Source organism: Mytilus californianus, unplaced genomic scaffold (assembly GCF_021869535.1).
Source record: "Mytilus californianus isolate M0D057914Y unplaced genomic scaffold, xbMytCali1.0.p SCAF_5, whole genome shotgun sequence".
In the NCBI taxonomy this organism is placed as follows: Eukaryota; Metazoa; Mollusca; class Bivalvia; order Mytilida; family Mytilidae; genus Mytilus; species Mytilus californianus.
In genome coordinates, this window is record NW_026262701.1 from 23,421,121 (window position 1) to 23,446,977 (window position 25,857).

Here is a 25,857-nt window from a genome sequence, read left to right on the forward strand (position 1 = left end):
CCAATTCGGTCAGTGTCATCAGCCAAAATGTTTAGAAAATGGGTGAGGGGTACAAAGATATGTTTTTACCAGAAATATGTACATCCCATATCAATTTTTCTTTTAAAAATTCTTAGATATGTATTTTTTCAATTATTTATAACAAAGAAGTCTAAATAATATGCTCTTTCTTTTAAAAAAAAAAAGAAAAAAATCCCAAATTGACGAAATTGACAGCATGGTCAATTTGACACGAAAAAACAACAAAATTTTTAAAAACTTTCTTATATAAACACCAACCTATAGTTTTTAAGTTGAATTTATTCAGATAGGTCCACTTCATTGTTAGTGAAAGTATGAAAAAAAGTTTAATTGTGAAACTGTGATTTTTTTCATAATAATAGCCCAAAAATCGGTAAAAATTGATGAACAATGGGAAAATCATTAAAAATGGGGTATTTTCAAAGGGCCGTAACAAAAAAAGAAGTGCACCACCATATGATTTTTTTTTTTTCATCAATTACTTTCTTACAGTTATATAAACCAAAAAATCAGGTTAATAAAAAAAGTTGAATTCTCTAGACATTTTGGGATCCTCGGAGGTTTACATCCTTAAAATTATTTAATCAAGCCCTTTTTATACAGATTTAAACATAAATTTTATCTATAGTCGAATGTTTCAACTAAAGTAAAATCATAATTAATTATAAGCGTGTTTACATCAGTAGAAAACAAAAACATCTGACGACAAAATAATCACAAACAATAAAAATATCATTCAGACATATTTGCATCTTTTAAACAACCATATTTTGTTGGGGTTAGGGTTGCTTATTCTATCAGAATGTATTTAGTAGTATTTTGTCAAATTGTTTGTCTCATTTTGGACTTTCGATTTTTGCTATGGCGGTGTCAATTTCTCTCGACTTATGAGTGTAGAAATCCTTATGGTATCGTCTGCCTTTTTTTTAACACGGTTTACTAAAATCGAAAGACAAACAACATCAATGATGTTGTCTAAAGAATGTGTTTTTATAGGAAATAAATTGGAACAGATTGAAGGTAACCAATACTTATGTCCATGTACTATAGTTCGTTTTTGATGTGTTGAGCCAAATTGTACATCTGTATTTACATTTCAACCATTACAAGAAAAGGGCAATCGATCATATGATAACAATATCGCTTTTTAACAATAAGAGGGCATGCATTTAGTAATTTAGTAACTATAACAACATGACGTCAGATAGATAACACACATGCAACTATAAATACCTTTGGACTTAACTGTCTTAACATTCTTTGCTGAAATATAAAACGGGACACATTAGAACAAATTTTCAAACATGGTCAGTTGATAAGAGTGCATCGAATCAACTTGTTACATCGCAATTATGTTGTACTACTACAGGACGATGTCACTGTTATTCCTTAGCATGTGGTGCGTAATATTACGGCCTACACCAAAATACGCGTTTTGCTCTAATGGCTCTCTTCACTTTTAGATGTCAGCTATATGAATATTATTCGGAAATCTCATACATTTTCCCATGCAAATTGTTTAGGTATAAGAAGCTGTTTGAGCAGACATGCGAAATATGAAATTGAAGTCGGAGAAATATGGCATTCCTGGAGAAGTTGTGTTCTCTAATATGTCTGATAAACGCACTGCAGAGGTCTAGAACTTTTAGAAAAATTGTAAACCAAAGGGAATATAACTGTTGACGACTGTGTTGACTATTTACATACACTTCGGGAACGACTATTTTCGGTCACAGGATTAGATGAAGTATAAAAACGCCAAGAAAATCGGGAAAATACACTCATAGTCGATTCAAATTTATTTGTATCTAAATAGATAGAGTTTGGACGATTACATGTTCCTTGTTCATTTTCAATTGATTTGACTTACATTAATATTATTACTATTATTTGGATCAAATGTCATGTGTTAACAGTTTAAGTTGTATGCCTTTAATACGATTTTTAATATCTTTATATTGCATCATTTTGTCTATCTATTTTAAACACCGTTTGAAGAAACAAAAAACAAAGGAACAAGTTAAGATTTAAAACTAAACAAAAAACACTGCTTTTTTATAGAAGGTTTTATGAAATAAATAATACAGTATCCAGTAAATAATCATCAGCAACTGTATTTACCTTTAGGCATAATTTTCGTAGTTTTCTCCACTAAAATATAAAACGTAATTCATTAGAGTCGGAATTCATTAATAATCAATTTATGAAAGTTGATCTAATCGAGGCATAATGTCGAAAAATGTATTACTACTTCAAGACCAATGTATGTTGGAAGGTTTAAAGTCAATGTCATCACATCCATCATTATCTTGACAACTACAGTGCATGATCATAAGTATTTTTCACTACCGATTTTCTATTTTTCATATAAAACCATTTTTTCAAATATTATTGTTATGGTCATTCCTGGATGGATTTTAATCAATTTTGTACCTTAAACTTCTCGAATGTAGAAATCCTTATGGTATCTTCCGCCTCTTTTTTTTAACACGGTTTACTAAAATCGAAAGACAAACAGCTTCATTTTTGTTGTTGTTTAAAGAATGTGTTTTTATAGGAAATAAATTGGAACAGATTGAAGGTAATGAATACTTATGTCCATGCACTATAGTTCGTTTCGTTTTTGATATGTTGAGCCAAATTGTACATCTGTATTTCAAATTAAGGGCAATCGATCATATGATACCACTATCGATATTTAACAATAAGAGGGCACGCATGTGGTAAAAATAACAGCACGACTTCAAATAGATAACACACGTGCCAATATATTTACCTTTTGGATTAACTATCTTAACTTTCTTTACTGAAATATAAATCGGGACACATTAGAACAAATTTTCACACATGGTCAGTTGGTAAGAGTGCATCAAATCAAATTGTTACATCGCTTATATGTTGTACTACTACAGGCCGATGTCACTGTTATTCCTTAGCATGTGGTGCGTTATATTACGGCCTTAACCAAAATACGCCTTTTTGCTCTAATGGCTCTCTTCACTTTTAGATGTCAGCTGTATGAATATTATTCGGAAATTCATACATTTTCCCTCAAACTAATGCTATTTATATTGTCAAGTTGGTAAGGTACAAGGTGCAGTTTGAGCCGAAATATGAAAATTGAAATTGGAAAAGTCTGGCATTCCATGAGAAGTTGGGTTCTCTTACAGAGGCGGATTTAGGAGGCAGGGGGCCCGGGCCACTTCTTTTGTGGGAAAAATTTTGTTGATCATATAAGAAATCACTGAAGCATGATTAGAGCGGGCCCCCACTTATGAAAATTTCTGGATCCGCCAGTGTCTTATAAGTCTGGTAAACGCACTGCAGAACTTCCAGCAACAGTGTAAACGCATAGGAATATATCTGTTGACGACTGAGTGGATTATTTACATACACTTCGGGAACGACTTCTTTCGGTCACAGGATCAGATGAAGTAAAAAATCAAAAACAGTGAAAATCGGAAAAATCTCTATCAATCTCTTTATTAAGAAACGAATCTATCTTTATTGGATTTATAGGTACAAAATTTAATCAATGTACTGATGCTGTTCTTGCTTTTGTTCATTCATAGGAGAAAAATGTTTATTGGTAAGTATACAGATTGAATCTAGACGATAACATTCTTTCTTCTACATTGGTAATTTTATTTGAATTACACTATTTTGAATATAAACTTCAATCAAACTTCATCCGTTAACAATTCTGAAGTTTTGTGCCTTTATATCGATATTTTATCTCTTTATTATGTACCATTTTATCTATTTATTTTGAACCCTTTTTGAAAAAAAACAAAGGAACAAGTTAAAATTTAAAACAAAAACCAATAAAAACACTGCTTCTTATAGGATTTATGAAATCTATTATACAGTATCCAGTAAATAAACATCAGCAATTGTATTTACCTTTAGGCATAATTTTCGTAGTTTTCTTAACTAAAATATAAACCGTAATTCATTAGAGTCTAAATCCATTAATAATAAGTTTATTTAAGTTGATCTAATCGATGCATAATGACGAGAATTGTATTGCTACTTCAAGACCAATGTCTGTTGGAAGGTTTTAAGTCAATGTCTCTACAGCCATCATTAGCTTGGCAAGCACAGTGCATGATCATAAGCATTCTTCACTTGCGATTTTCTATTTTTCATATAAAACTATTTTTCAAATAATATTGTTATGGTCATTCCTGGTTGGATTTTAATCAATTTGTACCTTTAAGAGTATTGTCATATATTTACTTGTTTCCGGCCTCAAAGAGGCATGAGGGTATAAAATTGAAATTAAAGTTTTTCCTTATAAATTGTTGATTGAAACCTCTCAATATATGGATTTAAAAAATGCCATTAAAATAAGGAGGTCACTAAGCAAGTTACTGACTGCTAAAACAAACAGGATTTTCAAATAATTCATAAAATTTTACAAAGACTAATAGGGAAAATTGGACTTCAGTACCTTTATCATAAAAAATTAAGAGAATAGAATTACAGATTTCCATTAAACGTTATAGTGCAAGAGAATTATAAGTGAAGTTCAGAAAAAGGCAAAAAAAAGGGGTGTCATCGATCTTTTAAGAGAAATAAATCACCAAAAGTGTGGAACCAAGGCAACAAAAAAGGTTATTTTTGATAAAAGTTCTACTTTTTCTCCCGTTTTTAGCCAAAGCTATGTGAAATACAATATTGCCGTTCTTCAAGCATGACAAAATAAGTATGGAAAACTGATTATTTGCGTAAATTTTCTAAGTCAGAGGACAATTACTCAGCAAAATAATCCTCCAACCCGAACAACATTCGAACTTGAACTGTAACTTGTCAATGTAAAACTATATATCAAATATCTAAACTATTTACCATATATCAAATCAATATCTTCAAGCATAAGGAAACAAAATGCGGAAAACTGATAGCTTGCCTCAATTTTCAAGTTCAAGGACCATAACTCTGCACAAAATCATCAGACCGGAACAAAGTTCAAAATTGATCTGTAACTGGTCATGAAAAAACCATATATCAAATATTAAATCAATATCGTTAAGCACGAAGAAAAAAATATAGATAACTGATTTGCCTCACTGACTTGAACTGTAACTTGTCATGTTAAAACTATATATCAAACATCAAATCAATATCTTCAATCATGACAACAACAAAAAATCATCCAATGACCAAACCAAACAAAATTCAAACTTGATCTGTAAATAGTCATGGCTGAACTATTTACCATACATCAAATCAATATCTTCAAACATAATGAAAAAAAAAGTGCGGAAAACTGATTACTTGCCTGAATTTTCAAGTTCAAGGACCATAACTCTGCACATAATTATCAGACCGGAACAAGATTCATACTTGATCTGTAACTGGTCATGATAAAACTATATATCAAATATCAAATCAATATATACAAGCACGAAAAAAAAAGTGAGGAAAGCTGATTTTCCGCACTGACGGATGGACAGACAAACAGACAGACCGACAGACAGAGGGAGAGAAAACCTTAAGTCCCCTTCGACTTCGTCGGTAGGGGTATTAATGAGCAAAAAGTAAAAGAAGTATATTTCCTATAGCTTCTGTATGCATTTTTATGAGTTAATATGTGTTATGGCTTAAATTGACCCATACATTTTTTCAATCATACATGGCCCAAGACCATTGTATACTCAAGTGGTATGATATTTGTAACTTTTCTTTCCATCTTAGCTACATTAAATATATGTGGAAGAACTATTTAAACAAAAAAAACTTTAAAATTATTAATTGATAGAAAAGGTTACATTTTCATGTAAAGCCACCTTCATTTAAAAATCTCTATATTCATGCATTGGCTCACATAAATAAAAATTTCGAATAATTGAAATAGATCTTGAATCCTTGATACATTTGATTATTGCTCAGTTGCTTTAAATACATACTACATTATACATCAGTACATTTAAAAAATCAAACTTTTGAAATATTTAATTTTCTATATCCCAATCTTGATAGCTGAAATTGTTCGATTAAATGAAAAAAATAAAACACACTAAGTTGAAAAATAAAAATGGCCATATTGTCTACAATATTGATTGTATTATCACGATACTTTGTCAACTCTTTTATACTTCTGTAAGCTTAGGTCATGCCTAGTTTTTATAAAATTGGTCAGTTTTTTCTATTCAGTTCAAAAACACAATTATTTCCTGAATAGCAGATCCGGATATGGTTATTGCATGGACTTTTACATGTCCTACTCAAAACCTTGTCTAGTTTGGGGGCCAGGGGCCCTCTTTTTCAAAAACCTGGATCAACATCTGTAAAGTGCATTTCTTTTAGACAATAAATAAAAATAAAAAATCCCACTTGCACTTTCTCAATACGATTTTTACAGTGAAGTGTACTACTTTTAGGAAAAATTATATCAAAATTATAGAAAAGTCTACCAGCTCCTACTCAAAATATGGACAATATTATGTTAATGAGGTCTATAATTCAGTTTGACAGTTTCTTACATACTAATTTTTGCCTTTTTCAACTGAACCAAATCACTCCTTTACCTTAAAACTCTAGACCAAAATTGTTTTTACGGATAGTTTCATCCTTCTAATTACAATTTTATGCATAAACTGTATAAAGAAATAAGTGAGAAAGGTGTATCAATAAAATTTGAAAGTTAGACATTGTCCACACAAGGAACTATATTGGTAGACACTGAAAATCAAGGATCATTGATAACTGTGTACCAGAACCAATTGTCAAAAATTTTAGTCGACATGATATATTAAACAATAAACAATGGGTGTCTTTCTTTAATACAAAGAATAATTTTCATTTTTTTTTTCATTATACTTTAAACCAGGTTTCTCACTAAGGCAAAACGACTCATATTCAAATTAAAAACCAATTGTTCAGAGAACAATTGAAGGTCTTTCCACCCATAAAGATCAATTTTGATATAGAACTATTAGAATTCAGTTTGATATATCATATCTAGCGTCAAATGATAGCTTATTGTACACTGATTCCAAAAATATATGGTTTCTATATATTTTTTTCTAAATAAGGGAGATAAATTGTTACTTCCGGTATGAAATATGTCACTTCCGGTTGTATTTGATAGTTTACTTGATACTGATTCCAAAAATATATGGTTCAATATACTTTAACATTAAATAAGTACAAAAAATAGCTACTTCCGGTTTACACAAGGTCACTTCCGGTTGGCTTTTCCATGGTCAAGTGGCTTGCAACGTAATGCAAAAAGTCCCATGGATTTATCATGTATACATATGAGGTAAAAGCAAAGGTCAAAATCTAGAACGTCAATTTTACCTATGACCTTGAGCTCAATTTCAAGGTCATGAACCAAGGGCTTCAAATCAAAAGACAATAGGTCTTAATTATATATGGTTAATGAGTTATATCACTATATGCTTAACTTTTAATAAACGAGGGGAGAAAACTCCAATTTAATGTAAGCATACCCTTTTAATCAAAATTTATGTGTTACAACATGTCGCAGCTTTCAATTTAGTAAAAATATGTTGTCGATATCTTATACGGTTTTTGAAAAGAATTGAAAATAAGCCAAAATCAAAATTTAAAATATGACCTTGACCTCTGACCTTGACCTAATTTTCTTATTTTTGGATCAAGGACCTCATATCAAAAGATCCTACGTCTCTATCACGTATGGTTTACAAGATAGAAATGCATATCACTTATATCAAATGCATAAGGGGAAATAACTCTCATATGGAATATTCATATCGCTTCGGTCAAAATAAGACAAATCATGCAAAGGATATAACGAGCAATTTTATAAAATAAATTTGTCGCTTTCTTTTACGGTTACGGAGGAGATGCAGTCACAAGGAAAACAGTGTTCGGGGAGATAACTCCTACAAAGAAAATTGTTCAGCTAAGAATGGGTGAAAATAAAAAAAGCGCATAAACTGTATGATACTATATAAGAAATATCTAAGCGACATCTTGCGAAACAAAAATTTTACGCGAGAACAAAATTTGGCGGAAGAAAATAATAATAATCAGAACAAATACAATAGGTCTTTCCACAGGAAAGTGGAAAGACCTAATAAACAAGACTAACAACAGATTAAATGAAAATTCTCTGTGCAAGAGAAAGGCCTGCCCTTTCCCCCGGAAATCAAATAGTCATTACTTATGGTGTCTGAAATAGACATCACACGTGCCACACTGGACTCTTATCCGCAAATAATGGTGATGTAGACAACACACCTGGACTCTAAGGTCTGCAAACAGTTTGTCAAAACATTTACCACAAGTACCATGACCTATGGTTATAATTCAGACTCAAGGCGGGTATTGGGTCCGTTCGCCCCGTGTTTCGTTTGCCCATAGTCTGTTTGCTCTGGGTTTGTACGTCCTATTTTTTAAAGAATACATTAATATTTCTGGTATTTAGGTTTTTATATACTCATGCAGATATTTATTTGGTAAATACTAAGAACAATAAATATATCTCAAAATTTACGAACACTAAGGAAAAAAACATGGAAATAATTTGAAATTAATTGCTTGTTTTCGAGCAATGACTGTATTCATTGTTTATTTTGTTATTATTTATCATAAAGGGCCATTCTTTGTAAGAATCAGGCAATTAAGAAAAAATTCAAAACATGGCCGAAAAAACCCACCAACCTAACCACCCTATTTTGAAGGTACCCTCATCCTGAGTTAGAAATGGTAGTTCTTTCGTTTCTGTTTCTGGTAATTCGAGAAATATCTAGATAGATTTTGGTTAGAATGATAGCAAATTACAGAGTTATTTCCCCTTAATTGGCAATTTCTAGTGCATTTTAACCAAATTATATCTTGAATTACCAGAACAGGGAGGGGAAACGAGTGTTATATCCATGCACCATCATACATTCTAAACTTAAATTAATGTAAAGCTGAGCGGGTTATTGTTTGTCATGTTTTCACCACTGCCTGATTCTTATGCAGATTGGTAATTTAGATTTGCTGATTAGATATAATTATGATTATAGATGTCATTGATCCATCTGATTGTTGTATTAATTGTCCTTGTTGCATGGACGTCTGTACACAAATGTATGTCAAACTGTATGTTGAGACTTTTTGTTTTTGTTTTTGTTCACGAATTTAGCTGAAAATCATTTCCGTTAATTTTGCGCTTTCAAAAGATTTAACGGTCGTGAATCACTCATGTGACCCGATCATTAACAGGCAATGTAAAATACTTATACAGTATATCCCTATTGTTTACAAATTATAACATACATCGTACGCATATTTCCTAGTCCTTTTCAATTGTAAAATAAGTGTGAAACTGCTTCACAAGCTACTAAAATGAAGACCGTTATTTATTATTTTCGATCTCCATTTTAGTGTTCCAGAAAAGCAGCCCACGTGTTCGATTATTATGAATTATCTTGTCTTTGTCTCCTCACCAGCCCGAACATGCCAAACGAAAGTGTATTTGCATCAATAAAAATTGCAATAATATACTTAATAATATTTTAAAATTACAGCTTTCAATTACAACTCTCTATGGTATTAAGTATAATCAAATAAAATAGATTATTCCTAATAATCAAATTTGAAATCAATTGTTATTCCCAATTACGACAATATGTATCACTTGCAATAGCATTGCACAACATCCTGCGCAGTAGGCAAGAAAATTTAAACCCGTGAGCCCCCTTTAGTGGTTTCACCAAGCCTTTTTTATAAATTTTATATAGTCAGATTTTTTTTTTAATATATTTCAACTACCGTAAAATCATAAATAATTACAAGCGTGTTTACAGCAGTAGAAAACAAAAACAACTAAAGACAAAATAATCACAAAAAATAAAATATCGTTCAGAAAACTATATTTTGTGTTCGTGTTTCTCATTCCATTAGTATATTTAGTAGTGTTGTGTCAACGTTTGTCTCTTTGAGGACTCGGTTTTTCCTATGGCGGTGTCAATTTCTTTCGACATATGAATGTTTTGAAATCCTTATGGTATCTTCTGCCTCTTTTTTTAACACGGTTTGATGACATCAAGGATCAACAGCTTCAATTTTGTTGTTGTTTAAAGAATGTGTTTTTATAGGAAATAAATTGGAATAGATTGAGGGAAACCAATACTTATGTCCATTCACTATAGTTTGTTTTTAAAATATTGAGCCAAATTGTACATCTGTTTTTTCCAATTTAACTATCGATCATATGATAACAATATCGCTATTTTACAAGGCATGCATGCAGAAACGATAACAGCATGACGTCAGATTGATAACACACGTGCAAATATATTTACCTTTTGGCTTAACTGTCTTAACTTTCTTTACTGAAATATAAAACTCGACACATTAGAACAAATATTCACACATGGTCATTTTACAAGGGTGCATCAAATAAACTTGTTACATCGCAATTGTGTTGTACTACTACAGGACGATGTCACTGTTATTCCTTAGCATTTGGTGTGTAATATTACGGCCTACACCAAAATACGTTTTTTTTTTCTAATGGCTCTCTTCACTTTTAGATGTCAGCTGTGTGAATATTATTCGGAAATTCATACATTTTCCCTCAAACTAATGCTATTTATATTGTCCAGTTGTTCAGGTATCAGGTGCAATTTGAACTGAAACCAGAAATATGAAAATTGAAATCGGAGAAATCTGGCATTCCTGGAGAGTTTGGGTTGTCTTATATGTCCGATAAACGCACTGCAGAAACAATGTAAACCCAATGGATTATAACTGTTGACTGTATTGATTATTTACATATACCTCGGGAACGACTACTTTCGGACACAGGATCAGATAAAGTAAAAAAAACAAAAACCAGAGAAAATCGGAAAAATTCCTATTAATCTCTTGTTTTAGAATCAAGTCTTTCATAATTTGATTTCATAGTTACAAAATATAATAAGTGTACTGATGCTTTTTTTACTTATTGTTCATTCATAGAGGGGAAATATTTATTGGTAAGTATAAAGATTGAATCTAGACAATAACATTCATTCTTCTACATTGGTAGTTTTATTTCAAATATAGTTTTGTGCATTTACTATTATACTTTTATCTCGATATTTTGCACCATTTTATCTTTTTATTTCGAACCGTTTTGAAAAAAAACAAACGAAAAAGTTTAAATCTAAAACAAAAACAAATTAAAAAAATCCTGCTTTTTATAGAAAGTTTTATGAAATCAATTATACAGTATCAAGTAAATAAACATCAGCAATTGTATTTACCTTTAGGCATGATTTTTGTAGTTTTCTCAACTAAAGCATATAACGTTATTCATTATAGTCTAAATGCATTAGTATGCAGTTTATGTAATATGATCTAATCAAGTCATAATGTCGAGAATTGTATTGATACTTCGAGATCAATGTCTATTGGAAGGTTTTAAGTCCCCGAAGCCATCATTAGCTTGGCAAGCACAGTGCATGATCATAAGCATTCTTCACTACCGATTTTCTATTTTTTTTTATATATAAAACCATTATTCAAATGTTATTGTTATGGTCATTTCTGGTTGGATTTTAATAAACTCCGTAGCGCATAGAGTATTGTCAAATTTTTACTTGTTTTCGGTTTTAAATTGTTTAACCAAGCTTTTTTTATACAGATTTAAACATAAATTCAATATAGTCAGAATTTTTTTTATATATTTCAACTACAGTAAAATCATCAATAATTACAAAAGTGTTTATATCAGTAGAAAACAAGAACATCTGACGAGAAAAAAAAATCACAAAACAAAAATATCATTCAGATATATTTGCATCTTTTCAACAACCATATTTTGTTGGGGTTCGTGTTGCTCATTCCATTAGTATTCTTTTTATCAACTTGTATGTCTCTTTGTGGTCTATCGGATTTCCGGTATGGCGGTTTTAATTTCTCTCGACTTATGAGTGTTAAAATTCTTATGGTATCTTCCACCTCTCTTTTTTGACACGGTTTGCTAAAATCGAAAAACAAACAGCTTCAATTTTGTTGTTGTTTAAAGAATGTGTTTTTATAGGTTATAATTTGGAACAGATTGAAGGTAACCAATACTCATGTCATGAACTATAGTTCGTTTTTAATATGTTAAGCCAAACTGTACATCTGTATTTCCAATTCAACAATTACAAGAAAGGGCAATCGATCATATGATAACACTTTCGCTAATAAACAATAAGAGGGCATACATGTTGTTACTATAACAGCATAATTTCAGATAGATAACACACGTGCAAATATATTTACCTTTTGGCTTAACTGTCTTGATCTTCTTTACTGAAATATAAAACGGGAAACATTAGAACAAATTTTCACACATTGTCAGTTTATAAGAGTACATCCCATCAACTTGTTATATTGCAATTATGTTGTTCTACTACAAGCCGATGTCACTCATATTCCTTAGCATGTTTTGCGCAATATTATAGCCTATACTAAAATATGTTTTTTTGCTCTAACAGCTCTCTTCACTTTTAGATGTCAGCTGTATGAATATTATTCGGAAATTAATACATTTTCCCTCAAACTAATGCTGTTTGTATTGTCAAGTTGCTCAGGTATAAGGTGCAGTTTGAGCCAACATGCGAAATATGAAAATTGAAATCGGAGAAATCTGGCATTCCTGGAGAGGTTGGGTTCCCTTAGGTGTCTGATAAACGTACTGCAGAGGTCTAGAACTTCCAGAAACAGTGTTAACACGAGGAAATATATCTGTTGACTGTGTTGATTATTTACATACACTTCGGAAACAACTACTTTCATTCACAGGATCAGATGAAGTAAAAAAAAACACAGACGAAATCGGAAAAAAATCTATTAATCTCTTGTTTTAGAAACGATTCTTTCATCATTGGATTTCATAGGTACAGAATGTAATCAGTGTCCTCGTGCTGTTCTTGTTATTGTTCATTCATAGGAGAAAAATATTTATTGGTAAGCATGCAGATTAAATCTAGACGATACGATAACATTCCTACTTCATTGGTAATTTTATTTTAATTACACTATTTTAAATATAATCTTGAATCAAATTTCATGTGCTAACAATTTTGAAGTTTTGGGCCTTTACTTCAATACTTTTATCTTTTTATTTTGCACCATTTTATCAATTTATTTTGAACCTCTTTTGAAAAAAAAACATAGGAACAAGTTTAAAATTAAAACAAAAAAAATTTAAAACACTGCTTTTTATAGAAGGATTTATGAAATCAATTATACAGTATCCAGTCAATAAACATCAGCAATTGTATTTACCTTTAGGCATAATTTTTGTAGTTTTGGTCACTTAAATATAAAACGAAATTCATTAGAGTCAAAATCCATTAATAATCAGTTTACGTAAATTGCAAGACATAATGTCGAGAATTGTAATGCTACTATAAGACCAATGTCTGTTGGAAGGTTTTAATTCAATGACCTCGCAGCCATTATAAGCTTGGCAAACATAAGGGAAGGATGAACGCTCACAAACATGTTTAACCCCGCCACATTCTTTATGTGCCTGTCCCAAGTCAGGGGCCAATGGTTGTCGTTGGTTCATTTCTATCATATTTGCTTTTAGTGAATTGTTTTGTTATAAATTAGGCCATAAACAACCATATTGTGTTGGGGTTCGTGTTGCTCATTCTATGAGTATTCTTAGTAGCCTTTTGGAAACTTGCTTGTATCTTTGTTGTCCTTTGGTTTTTGCTATGGTGTGTCAATTTCTTCCGACTTAATAGTGTTGAAATCATTATAGTATCTTCCGCCTCCCTTTTTTAAACACGGTTTGCTTGAATCCAAAGACAAACAGATTCAATTTTGCTGTTGTTTAAAGAATGTGTTTTTATAGGCAGATTGAAGGTATCCGATACTTTTGTCCATGCACTATAGTTCCTGTTTGGTATGTTGAGCCAAACTGATCATCTGTATTTCCTATTCAACCATTACAAGAAAACAAAAAAAAACCTGACAACAAAATAATCACATTAAATTAAAATATCATTCAGACATATTCTGCTTTGTAATGATCTGATGAGTTCAGCCTTTTTCAACTGATTTTTATAGTTTGTTCTTATGTTGTACTGTTACATCACTGTCCCAGGTTAAGGGAGGGTTAATGCCTTCAAACTGGTTCATCCCCGAAACATTTTGTATGTGTCTGTCCCAATTAAGGAGCCTGTGATTAAGTAGTTGTCGTTTATTGCTGTATATCATATTTGTATTTCTTTCTATATTTTTGTGCATTAATCAGGCCGTTAGATTTCTCGCTTGAATTGTTTTACATTTGTCATTTCGGAGCCTTTTATAGCTGGTTATGCGGTACGATTGTTGCTCACTGTTGAAGGCAGTACGGTGACATATAGATGTTAATTTCTATGTCATTTGGTCTCTGGTGGAGAGTTGTCTCATCATCAATTATACCACATCTTCTTATTTATATATATATATATATAAATAAGAAGATGTGGTATGAGTGCCAATGAGTCAACTATCCATCCAATAAAATTGAGAATGGAAATGGGGAATGTGTCAAAGAGACAACAACCCGACCAAAGAGCAGAAAACAGCCGAAGACAACCAAAGGGTCTTCAATACAGCGAGAAAATCCAGCACCCGGAGGCGTACTTCTCCTGGCCTCTAAACAAAAATATGTACTAGTTCAGTAATAATGGACGTCATACTAAACTCCGAAATATATAAAAGAAACTAAAATTAAAAAACATACAAGACTAACAAAGGCCAGAGGCTCTTGACTTGGGACAGGCGCAAAAAGGCGGCGGGATTATTGTAAAGTATGCATCTTTCAAACAACCAGATGTCGTTGGGGTTCGTGTTGCTCATTTTATAAGTATTCTTATAAGTGTTTTCACAGCTTATTTATCTCTTTGTGGTATCTTCCACCTCTTTTCTTTAACACGGTTTACTAAGATCCAAAAACAAACAGCTTCAGTTTTGTTATTGTTTAAGGAAAGTGTTTTTAGAGGAAATTCATGAAAGTAACCAATACTTATGTCCATGCAATATTGATCGTTTTTGATATGATGAGCCAAATTGTACATCTTTATTTCCAATTTAAATATTTCAAGAAAGGGCAATCGATTATATGATATATAAAAGTCCCTTTGGTATATTTCGCCTCTCTTTTTCGCAAACTAAGAATAAGAGGGCATACATGTTGTAACTATAACAGCATGAATTCAGATAGATAACACATGTGCAAATATATTTACCTTTTGGCTTAACTGTCTTAACTTTCTTTACTGAAATATAAAACGGGACACATTAGAACACATTTTCATACATGGTCAGTTTATAGGAGTCATTCGAATCAATTTTTTACATCGCAATTATGTTGTTCTACTACATGACAATGTCACTCATATTCCTTAGCATGTGTTGTGTAATATAACAGGCTACACTAATATATGTTTTTTGCTCTAACAGCTCTCTTCACTTTTAGATGTCAGCTGTATGAATATTATTCGGAAATTCATACATTTTCCCTCAAACTAATGCTATTTGTATTGTCAAGTTGCTCAGGTATAAGGTGCAATTTGAGCCAACATGCGAAATATGAAAATTGAAATCGCAGAAATCTGGCATTCCTGGAGAGGTTGGGTTCCCTTACGTGTCTTTTAAACGCACTGTAGAGGTCTAGAACTTCCAGAAACGGTGTAAACCCAAGGAAATATAACTGTTGACTGTGTTGACTTTTTACATACACTTCGGAAACAACTACTTTCATTCACAGGATCAGATGAAGTAAAAAAAACACAGACAAAATCGGTAAAAAATCTACTTAATCTCTTGTTTTAGAAACGAGTCTTTCGTTATTGGATTTCATAGGTACAGAATGTAATCAGTGTCCTGGTGCTCTTCTTGTTATTGTTCATTCATAGGAGAAAAAACATTTATTGGTAAGCATGCAGATTTAATCTAGACGATAACATTCTTTCTTCTTCATTGGTAATTTCATTTTAATTACACTATTTAAAATATAATCTTGAATCAAAATTCATGTGCTAACAATTTTGAAGTTTTGTGCCTTTACTTCAATACTTTTATCTTTTTATTTTGCACCATTTTATCTATTTATTTCGAACCTCTTTTGAAAAAAAAAACATAGGATCAAGTTAACATTTAAAACATAAAAAAATTAAAACACTGCTTTTTATAGAAGGATTTATGAAAACAATTATACAGTATCCAGTAAAAAAACATCAGCAATTGTATTTACCTTTAGGCATAATTTTTGTAGTTTTGGTCACTTAAATATAAAACTAAATTCATTAGAGTCAAAATCCATTAATAATCAGTTTACGTAAATTGATCTAATCAAGGCATAATGTCGAGAATTGTAATGCTACTTTAAGACCAATGTCTGTTGGAAGGTTTTAATTCAATGTCCTCGCAGCCATTATAAGCTTGGCAAACATAAAGGAAGGATGAAAGCTCACAAACATGTTTAACCCCGCCACATTCTTTATGTGCCTGTCCCAAGTCAGGGGCCTGTAGTCCAATTGTTGTTGTTGGTTCATTTCTATCATATTTGCTTTTAGTAAATTGTTTTGATATTAATAAGGCCATTAACAACCATATTGTGTTGGGGTTCGTGTTGCTCATTCTATGAGTATTCTTAGTAGCATTTTAGCAACTTGCTTGTATCTTTGTTGTCCTTTGGTTTTTGCTATGGTGTGTCAATTTCTTTCGACTTTATAGTGTTGAAATCATTATAGTATCTTCCGCCTCCCTTTTTTAAACACGTTTTGCTTGAATCCAAAGACAAACAGATTCAATTTTGCTGTTTTCAAAGAATGTGTTTTTATAGGCAGATTGAAGGTATCCGATACTTATGTCCATGCACTATAGTTCCTGTTTGGTATGTTGAGACAAACTGAACATCTGTATTTCCTATTCAACCATTACAAGAAAACAAAAAAAAACCTGACAACAAAATAATCACGAAAAATAAAAATATCATTCAGACATATTCTGCTTTGTAATGATCTGATGAGTTCAGACTTTTTCAACTGATTCTTATAGTGTGTTCTTATGTTGGACTGTTACATCATTGTCCCAGGTTAAGGGAGGGTTAATGCCTTCAAACTGGTTCATTCCCGGAACATTTTGTATGTGCCTGTCCCATCTCAAGAGCCTTTGATTAAGTAGTTGTCGTTTATTGCTGTAAATCATATTTGTATTTCTTTCTATATTTTTGTACATTAATCAGGCCGTTAGATTTCTCGCTTGAATTGTTTTACATTTGTCATTTTGGGGCCTTTTATAGCTGGTTATGCGGTACGGGTGTTGCTCACTGTTGAAGGCCGTACGGTGACATATAGATGTTAATTTCTATGTCATTTGGTCTCTGGTGGAGAGTTGCCTCATCATCAATTATACCACATCTTCTTATTTTTATATATATAAATAAGAAGATGTGGTATGAGTGCCAATGAGTCAACTATCCATCCAATAAAATTGAGAATGGAAATAGGGAATGTGTCAAAGAGACATCAACCCGACCAAAGAGCAGAATACAGCCGAAGACAACCAAAGGGTCTTCAATACAGCGAGAAAATCCCCCACCCGAGACGTGCTTCACCTGCCCCCTAAACAAAAATATGTACTAGTTCAGTAATAATGGACGTCATACTAAACTCCGAAATATATAAAAGAAACTAAAATTAAAAATCATACAAGACTAACAAAGGCCAGAGGCTCCTGACTTGGGACAGGCGCAAAAATGCGGCGGGATTATGATAAAGTATGCATCTTTTAAACAACCAGATTTCGTTGGGGTTCGTGTTGCTCATTTTAAAAGTATTCTTAGAAGTGTTTTCACAGCTTATTTGTCTCTTTGTGGTCTTTCGGTTTTTGCTATGGCGGTCTCAATTTCTTTTGACTTATGAGTGTTGAAATGCTGATGGTATCTTCCACTCTTTTCTTTAACACGGTTTACTAAGATCCAAAGACAAACAGCTTCAATTTTGTTGTTGTTTAAGGAAAGTGTTTTAAGAGGAAATACATGAAAGTAACCAATACTTATGTCCATGCACTATTGTTCGTTTTTGATATGTTGAGCCAAATTGTACATCTGTATTTCCAATTTAAAGATTTCAAGAAAGGGCAATCGATTATATGATATATAAAAGTCCCTTTGGTATATTTCGCCTCTCTTTTTCGCAAACTAAGAATAAGAGGGCATACATGTTGTAACTATAACAGCATGAATTCAGATAGATAACACATGTGCAAATATATTTACCTTTTGGCTTAACTGTCTTAACTTTCTTTACTGAAATATAAAACGGGACACATAATAACACATTTTCATACATGGTCAGTTTATAAGAGTGCATCGAATCAATTTTTTACATCGCAATTTTGTTGTTCTACTACATGACAATGTCACTCATATTCCTTAGCATGTGTTGCGTAATATTACAGGCTACACCAAAATATGTTTTTGCTCTAACAGCCCTCCTCACTTTTAGATGTCAGCTGTATGAATATTATTCGAAAATTCATACATTTTCCATCAAACTAATGCTATTTGTATTGTCAAGTTGCTCAGGTATAAGGTGCAGTTTGAGCCAACATGCGAAATATGAAAAATGAAATCGGAGAAATCTGGCATTCCTGGAGATTGGGTTCCCTTACGTGTCTGATAAACGCACTGCAGAGGTCTAGAACTTCCTGAAACAGTATAAACCCAAGGATATATGTTGACTGTGTTGATTATTTACATACACTTCGGAACAACTACTTTCATCCACAGGATCAGATGAAGTAAAAAAAAACACAGACGAAATCGGAAAAAAATCTATTAATCTCTTGTTTTAGAAACGAGTCTTTCATCATTGGATTTCATAGGTACAGAATGTAATCAGTGTCCTGGTGCTGTTCTTGTTATTGTTCATTCATAGGAGAAAAATATTTATTGGTAAGCATGCAGATTTAATCTAGACGATAACATTCTTTCATCTTCATTGGTAATTTTATTTAAATTACACTATTTTAAATATAATCTTGAATCAAACTTCATGTGCTAACAATTTTGAAGTTTTGTGCCTTACTTCGATACTTTTATCTCGATATTTTGCACCATTTTATCTATGTATTTCGAGCCTCTTTTGAACAAAAATCAAAGAACAAGTTTAAATATGAAACATAAAAAAAATTAAAACACTGCTTTTTATAGAAAGATTTATGAAAACAATTATACAGTATCCAGTAAAAAAAAACATCAGCAATTGTATTTACCTTTAGGCATAATTTTTGTAGTTTTGGTCACTAAAATATAAAACTAAATTCATTAGATTCAAAATCCATTAATAATCAGTTAACGTAAGTTGATATAATCAAGGCATAGTGTCGACCATTGTATTGTTACTTACAGACTAATGCCTTTTTGAAGGCTTTAAGTCAATGTGTATGAAAATCATTAATAATCAGTTTACTTAAGTTGATCTAATGAAGGTAAAGTGTGCATAATCAAATTGCTACTGCAAGACTGATGTCTGTTGAAAGGTTTTAAGTCAATGTCCCCGCAGCCATCATAAGCTTTGCAAGAAAAGGGGAGGGTTGAACCCTCTAAAACATGTTTAACCCCGCAACATTCTGTATGTGCCTGTCCAAAGTCAGGAGCCTGTATTTTAATGGTTGTCGCTGGTTCATTTCTATTAATTTGTTTTTCGTAAATTGTTTTGTTATAAATTAGGCCGTCAGTTTTCTTAATTCAATTGTTTTATATTTTTCATGTCGGTTCCTTTTGAAGCCGACTATACGGTATGGGTATTTTCTCATTGTGGAAGGCCGTACGGTTGCCTATAATTGCTAACTGCCACTTCGTTTGAACTTTGGTGGATAGTTGTTTCAATGGCAATCATACCACATCTGCTTATTTTTAACTTAAGCCTTAAGTATTCATCACTACCGATTTTCTATTTATTTTATATAAAACCATTTTTTTTTAAATATTGTTATGGTCATTTCTGGTTGGATTTCATCAATTTTGAACCTTGAAGAGTATTGTCACTTTTATACTTGTTTTCTGTCTCAAATGGTTTAATCAAGACTTTTATACAGATTTAAACAGAAATTTAATATACAGTCAGATTTATTTTTTTTTATATATTTCAACCTAATTAAAATCATAAATAATTATAAGCGTGTTTACATCAGTCGAAAAAAAAATGTAATCTCTGCATCTTTTAAACAACCATATTTTGTTGGGGTTCTTGTTGCTTATTCTTTTAGTACTCTTAGCAGTGTTTTGGGAAATTATTTTTCTCTTTGTGGTCTTTCGGTTTTTCCTATGGCGGTGTCAATTTCTCTCGACTTATGAATGTTGAAATCCTTATGGTATCTTCCGCCTCTTTTTTTTACACGGTTTGCTAAAATCGAAAGACTAACAACTTCAATTTTGTTGTTGTTTAAAGAATGTGTTTTTATAGGAAATAAATTGGAACAGATTGAAGGTACCAATACTTATGTTCATGCACTATAGTTCGTTTTTGAAATGCTAAGTCAAATTGAACAGCTGTATTTCCAGTTCAACTATTACAAAAAAGGGCAATCGATCATATGATAACACTATCACTATTTGACAATAAGAGGGTATACTGTACATGTAGAAACGATAACAGCATGACTTCAGATAGATAACACACATGTAAATATATTTACCTTTTGGCTTAACTATCTTAATTTTCTTTACTGAAATAAAACGGTATACATTAGAACAAATTTTCACACCTGGTCCGTTTATAAGACTGCATCAAATAACCTTCTTACATCGCAAATATGTTGTACTAATACAGGACGATGTCACTGTTATTCCTTACATGTGATGTGGAATATTACAGCCTTCACCAAAGTACGCATTTGTACTTTAATGGCTCTCTTCACTTTTAGATGTTAGCTGTTTGAATGTTATTCGTAAATTCATACATTTTCCCTCAAACTAATGCTATTTATATTGTCAAAATGCTCAGGTATAACTAAGTTCCAGTTTGAACTAAAACCAGAAATATGAAAATTGAAATCGCAGTAATCTGGCATTCCAGGGGAGGTTGGGCTCTCTTATATGTCTGATAAACGCACTGCAGGGGTCTAGAACTTCAAGAAACAGTGCCAATCCAAGGAAATATATCTTTTGACTGTGTTGATTATTTACATACACTTTAGGAACGACTCCTTTCGTTCATAGGATCAGATGAAGTAAAAAAACCACAGAGAAAATCGGGAAAAAAATCTATTAATCTCTAGTTTTAGAAACAAGTCTTACATCATTGGATTTCATAGGTACTAAATGTAATCATTGTACTGGTGCTGTTCTTGTTATTGTTCATTCATGAAAAAAATATTTATTGGTAAGCATACAGATTTAATCTAGACGATAAAATTCTTTCTTTTTCATTGGTTATTTATTTGAATTACACTATTTCAGATATAATCTTGAATCAAACTTCATGTGCTAACAATTTTGAAGTTTTATGCCTTTATTTGAATTTTTTATCTCTTTATTTTGCACTATTTTATCTATTTATTTCGAACCCCTTTTGAAAAAAAACGAAGGAAAAAGTTAAAATTTAAAACAAAAACAAATAAAAACACTGTATTTTATAGACGATTTTATGAAATCAATTATACAGTATCCAGTAAAAAAACATCAGCAATTGTATTTACCTTTAGGCATAATTTTCGTAGTTTTCTCCACTAAAATATAAAACATAATTCATTAAAGGCTACATCCATTATTAATCAGTTTACGTAAGTTAATCTTATCAAGGCATAACGTCGAAAATTGTATTGCTAAATCAAGACCAATGTCTGTTGGAAAGTTTAAAGTCAATATCCCCGCAGCCATCATAAGCTTTGCAAGAAAAGGGGAGGGTTGAACCCTCTAAAACATGTTTAACCCCGCAACATTCTGTATGTGCCTGTCCAAAGTCAGGAGCCTGTATTTTAATGGTTGTCGCTGGTTCATTTCTATTAATTTGTTTTTCGTAAATTGTTTTGTTATAAATTAGGCCGTCAGTTTTCTTAATTCAATTGTTTTATATTTTTCATGTCGGTTCCTTTTGAAGCCGACTATACGGTATGGGTATTTTCTCATTGTGGAAGGCCGTACGGTTGCCTATAATTGCTAACTGCCACTTCGTTTGAACTTTGGTGGATAGTTGTTTCAATGGCAATCATACCACATCTGCTTATTTTTAACTTAAGCCTTAAGTATTCATCACTACCGATTTTCTATTTATTTTATATAAAACCATTTTTTTTTAAATATTGTTATGGTCATTTCTGGTTGGATTTCATCAATTTTGAACCTTGAAGAGTATTGTCACTTTTATACTTGTTTTCTGTCTCAAATGGTTTAATCAAGACTTTTATACAGATTTAAACAGAAATTAAATATACAGTCAGATTTTTTTTTTTTTTATATATTTCAACCTAATTAAAATCATAAATAATTATAAGCGTGTTTACATCAGTCGAAAAAAAAATGTAATCTCTGCATCTTTTAAACAACCATATTTTGTTGGGGTTCTTGTTGCTTATTCTTTTAGTACTCTTAGCAGTGTTTTGGGAAATTATTTTTCTCTTTGTGGTCTTTCGGTTTTTCCTATGGCGGTGTCAATTTCTCTCGACTTATGAATGTTGAAATCCTTATGGTATCTTCCGCCTCTTTCTTTTACACGGTTTGCTAAAATCGAAAGACTAACAACTTCAATTTTGTTGTTGTTTAAAGAATGTGTTTTTATAGGAAATAAATTGGAACAGATTGAAGGTACCAATACTTATGTCCATGCACTATAGTTCGTTTTTGAAATGCTAAGCCAAATTGAACAGCTGTATTTCCAGTTCAACTATTACAAAAAAGGGCAATCGATCATATGATAACACTATCACTATTTGACAATAAGAGGGTATACTGTACATGTAGAAACGATAACAGCATGACTTCAGATAGATAACACACATGCAAATATATTTACCTTTTGGCTTAACTATCTTAATTTTCTTTACTGAAATAAAACGTTATACATTAGAACAAATTTTCACACCTGGTCCGTTTATTAGAGTGCATCAAATAACCTTCTTACATCGCAAATATGTTGTACTATTACAGGACGATGTCACTGTTATTCCTTACATGTGATAAGGAATATTACAGCCTTCACCAAAGTATGCAATTTTACTTTAATGGCCCTCTTCACTTTAATTTGTTAGCTGTTTGAATGTTAATCGTAAATTCATACATTTTCCCTCAAACTAATGCTATTTATATTGTCAAAATGCTCAGGTATAACTAAGTTCCAGTTTGAACTGAAACCAGAAATATAAAAATTGAAATCGCAGAAATCTGGCATTCCAGGGGAGGTTGGGTTCTCTTATATGTCTGATAAACGCACTGCAGGGGTCTAGAACTTCAAGAAACTCTATTAATCTCTAGTTTTAGAAACAAGTCTTACATCATTGGATTTCATAGGTACTAAATGTAATCATTGTACTGGTGCTGTTCTTGTTATTGTTCATTCATGAAAAAAATATTTATTGGTAAGCATACAGATTTAATCTAGACGATAAAATTCTTTCTTTTTCATTGGTAATTTATTTGAATTACACTATTTCAGATATAATCTTGAATCAAACTTCATGTGCTAACAATTTTGAAGTTTTATGCCTTTATTTGAATTTTTTATCTCTTTATTTTGCACTATTTTATCTATTTATTTCGAACCCCTTTTGTAAAAAAACGAAGGAAAAAGTTAAAATTTAAAACAAAAACAAATCAAAACACTGTATTTTATAGACGATTTTATGAAATCAATTATACAGTATCCAGTTAAAAAACATCAGCAATTGTATTTACCTTTAGGCATAATTTTCGTAGTTGTCTCCACTAAAATATAAAACGTAATTCATTAAAGGCTACATCCATTATTATTCAGTTTACGTAAGTTAATCTTATCAAGGCATAACGTCGAGAATTGTATTGCTAAATCAAGACCAATGTCTGTTGGAAAGTTTAAAGTCAATATCCCCGCAGCCATCACAAGCTTGGCAAGCACAGGGGAGGGTTGAACGCTCACAAACATGTTTAACCCCGTCACATTCTTTATGTGCCTGTCCCAAATCAGGAGCCTGTAGTTCAGTGGATATCGTTGGTTCATTTCTATTATATTTGTTTTTCATAAATTGCTTTCTCATAAATAAAGCCGTAAGTTTTCTCAATTGAATTGTTTCATATTTTTCATGTCGGGTCCTTTTATAGCAGACTATACACTATGGGTTTTTCTCATTGTTGAAGGCCGTACGGTTGCCTATAATTGCTAACATCCACTTCATTTCAACTTTGGTGGATAGTTGTCTCATAGGCAATCATACCACATCTTTTTATCTTTAAACTGTGCATGGCCATAAAGTATTCGTCAATACCGATTTTTCAATTTTTTCATATAAAACAATTTTTCAAATATTATTGTTATGTTCAATTCTGGTTAGTTTTTAATCAATTTTGTACCTTAGAGAGAGTATTGTCACATTTTTAATGGTTTTCCGTCTTAAATGGTTTAGTCACGACTTTTTTATACAGATTCAACCATAATATATGTATAGTAATAAATTTCTTTTAATACATTTCAACTTAAGTAAAATCATTTATGTTTACAAGCATGTTTACATCAGTAGAAAACAAGAACACCTGACGAGAAAATAGTCACAACAAATACAAATATCATTCAGACATTTCTGCATCTTTTAAACCACCATATTTTGTTGGGGTTCGTGTTGCTCATTCTATGAGGATTCTTAGTAGTGTTTTGGCAACTTGTTTGTCTCTTTGTGGTCTTTCGGTTTTTGCTATGTCAGTGTCAATTTCTTTCGACTGTTGAGTGTTGAAATCCTTATGGTATCTTCCGCCTCTTTTTTTAACACGGTTTACTAAAATCCAAAGACAAACAGCTTTTATTTTGTTGTTGTTTAAAGAATCTGTTTTTATAGGAAATAATTGGAACAGATTGAAAGTAACCAATACTTATCTCCATGCACTATAGTTCGTTTTTGATACGTTAAGCCAAATTGTACATCAATATTTCCAATTCAACTATTATAAGAAAGGACAATCGATCATATAATAACACTATCGCTATTTAACAATAAGAGGGCATAGATTTGGTAACTATAACAGCATGACTTCAGATAGATAACACACGTACAAATATATTTACCTTTTGGCTTAACTGTCTTAACTTTCTTTACTGAAATATTAAACGGGACACATAAGAACACATTTTCACACAAGGACAGTTTATAAGAGTTCGTCAAATAAACTTGTTACATCGCAACTATGGTCTTCTACTACAGAACGATGTCACTCTTATTCCTTAGCATATGGTGCGTAATATTACAGCCTATACCAAAATACGCTTTTTTGCTATAATGGCTCTCTTCACTTTTAGTTGTCAGCTGTATGAATATTATTCAGAAACTTATACATTTTCCCTCAAACTAATGCAATTTATAGTGTCAAGTTGCTCAGGTACAAGGTGCAGTTTGAACCGTAACCAAAAATATGATAGTTGAAATCGCAGAAATCTGGCATTCCTGGAGAGGTAGGGTTCCTTTGCATGTCCGATCTACGCACTGCAGAGGTCTAGAACTTCAAGAAACAGTGTAAACCCAATGGAACTATAACTTTTTACTGTGTTGATTACTAACATTGCTTCAAGAAAGACTACTTTCAGTAACAGGATAAGATGAAGGAAAAAAACAACAGACAAATTCGGGAAAAAATCTAATAAACCTCCTTTTAGAAACAAGTCTTTCATCTTTTGTTTTCATAGCTAAAAA

At 31.7% G+C, this 25,857-nt stretch overlaps 1 protein-coding gene and 1 long non-coding RNA gene across 7 annotated transcripts in view; one reads left to right on the top strand and one right to left on the bottom strand.

The window, feature by feature from the left end:
* LOC127703040 (uncharacterized) overlaps positions 1 to 25,857 on the bottom strand; it is a 925,706-nt gene that overhangs the window by 764,868 nt on the left and 134,981 nt on the right. For all 6 annotated transcript variants that reach the window (XM_052207424.1, XM_052207422.1, XM_052207423.1 and 3 more), the window contains 15 exons: positions 25,236 to 25,265; positions 23,879 to 23,908; positions 23,001 to 23,030; positions 21,688 to 21,717; positions 20,686 to 20,715; positions 19,261 to 19,290; positions 18,263 to 18,292; positions 16,235 to 16,264; positions 15,228 to 15,257; positions 13,270 to 13,299; positions 12,262 to 12,291; positions 10,311 to 10,340; positions 2,798 to 2,827; positions 2,143 to 2,172; positions 1,255 to 1,284 (listed from right to left, as the gene is read on the bottom strand). In XM_052207424.1, the coding sequence (XP_052063384.1) occupies positions 1,255 to 1,284; positions 2,143 to 2,172; positions 2,798 to 2,827; positions 10,311 to 10,340; positions 12,262 to 12,291; positions 13,270 to 13,299; positions 15,228 to 15,257; positions 16,235 to 16,264; positions 18,263 to 18,292; positions 19,261 to 19,290; positions 20,686 to 20,715; positions 21,688 to 21,717; positions 23,001 to 23,030; positions 23,879 to 23,908; positions 25,236 to 25,265 (450 nt within the window). The remainder of the gene's footprint in view (positions 1 to 1,254; positions 1,285 to 2,142; positions 2,173 to 2,797; positions 2,828 to 10,310; positions 10,341 to 12,261; positions 12,292 to 13,269; positions 13,300 to 15,227; positions 15,258 to 16,234; positions 16,265 to 18,262; positions 18,293 to 19,260; positions 19,291 to 20,685; positions 20,716 to 21,687; positions 21,718 to 23,000; positions 23,031 to 23,878; positions 23,909 to 25,235; positions 25,266 to 25,857) is intronic.
* The window catches only part of LOC127703059 (uncharacterized), a 163,115-nt gene that overhangs the window by 79,927 nt on the left and 57,331 nt on the right, over positions 1 to 25,857 (top strand). The gene's annotated exons all lie outside the window — the stretch shown is intronic.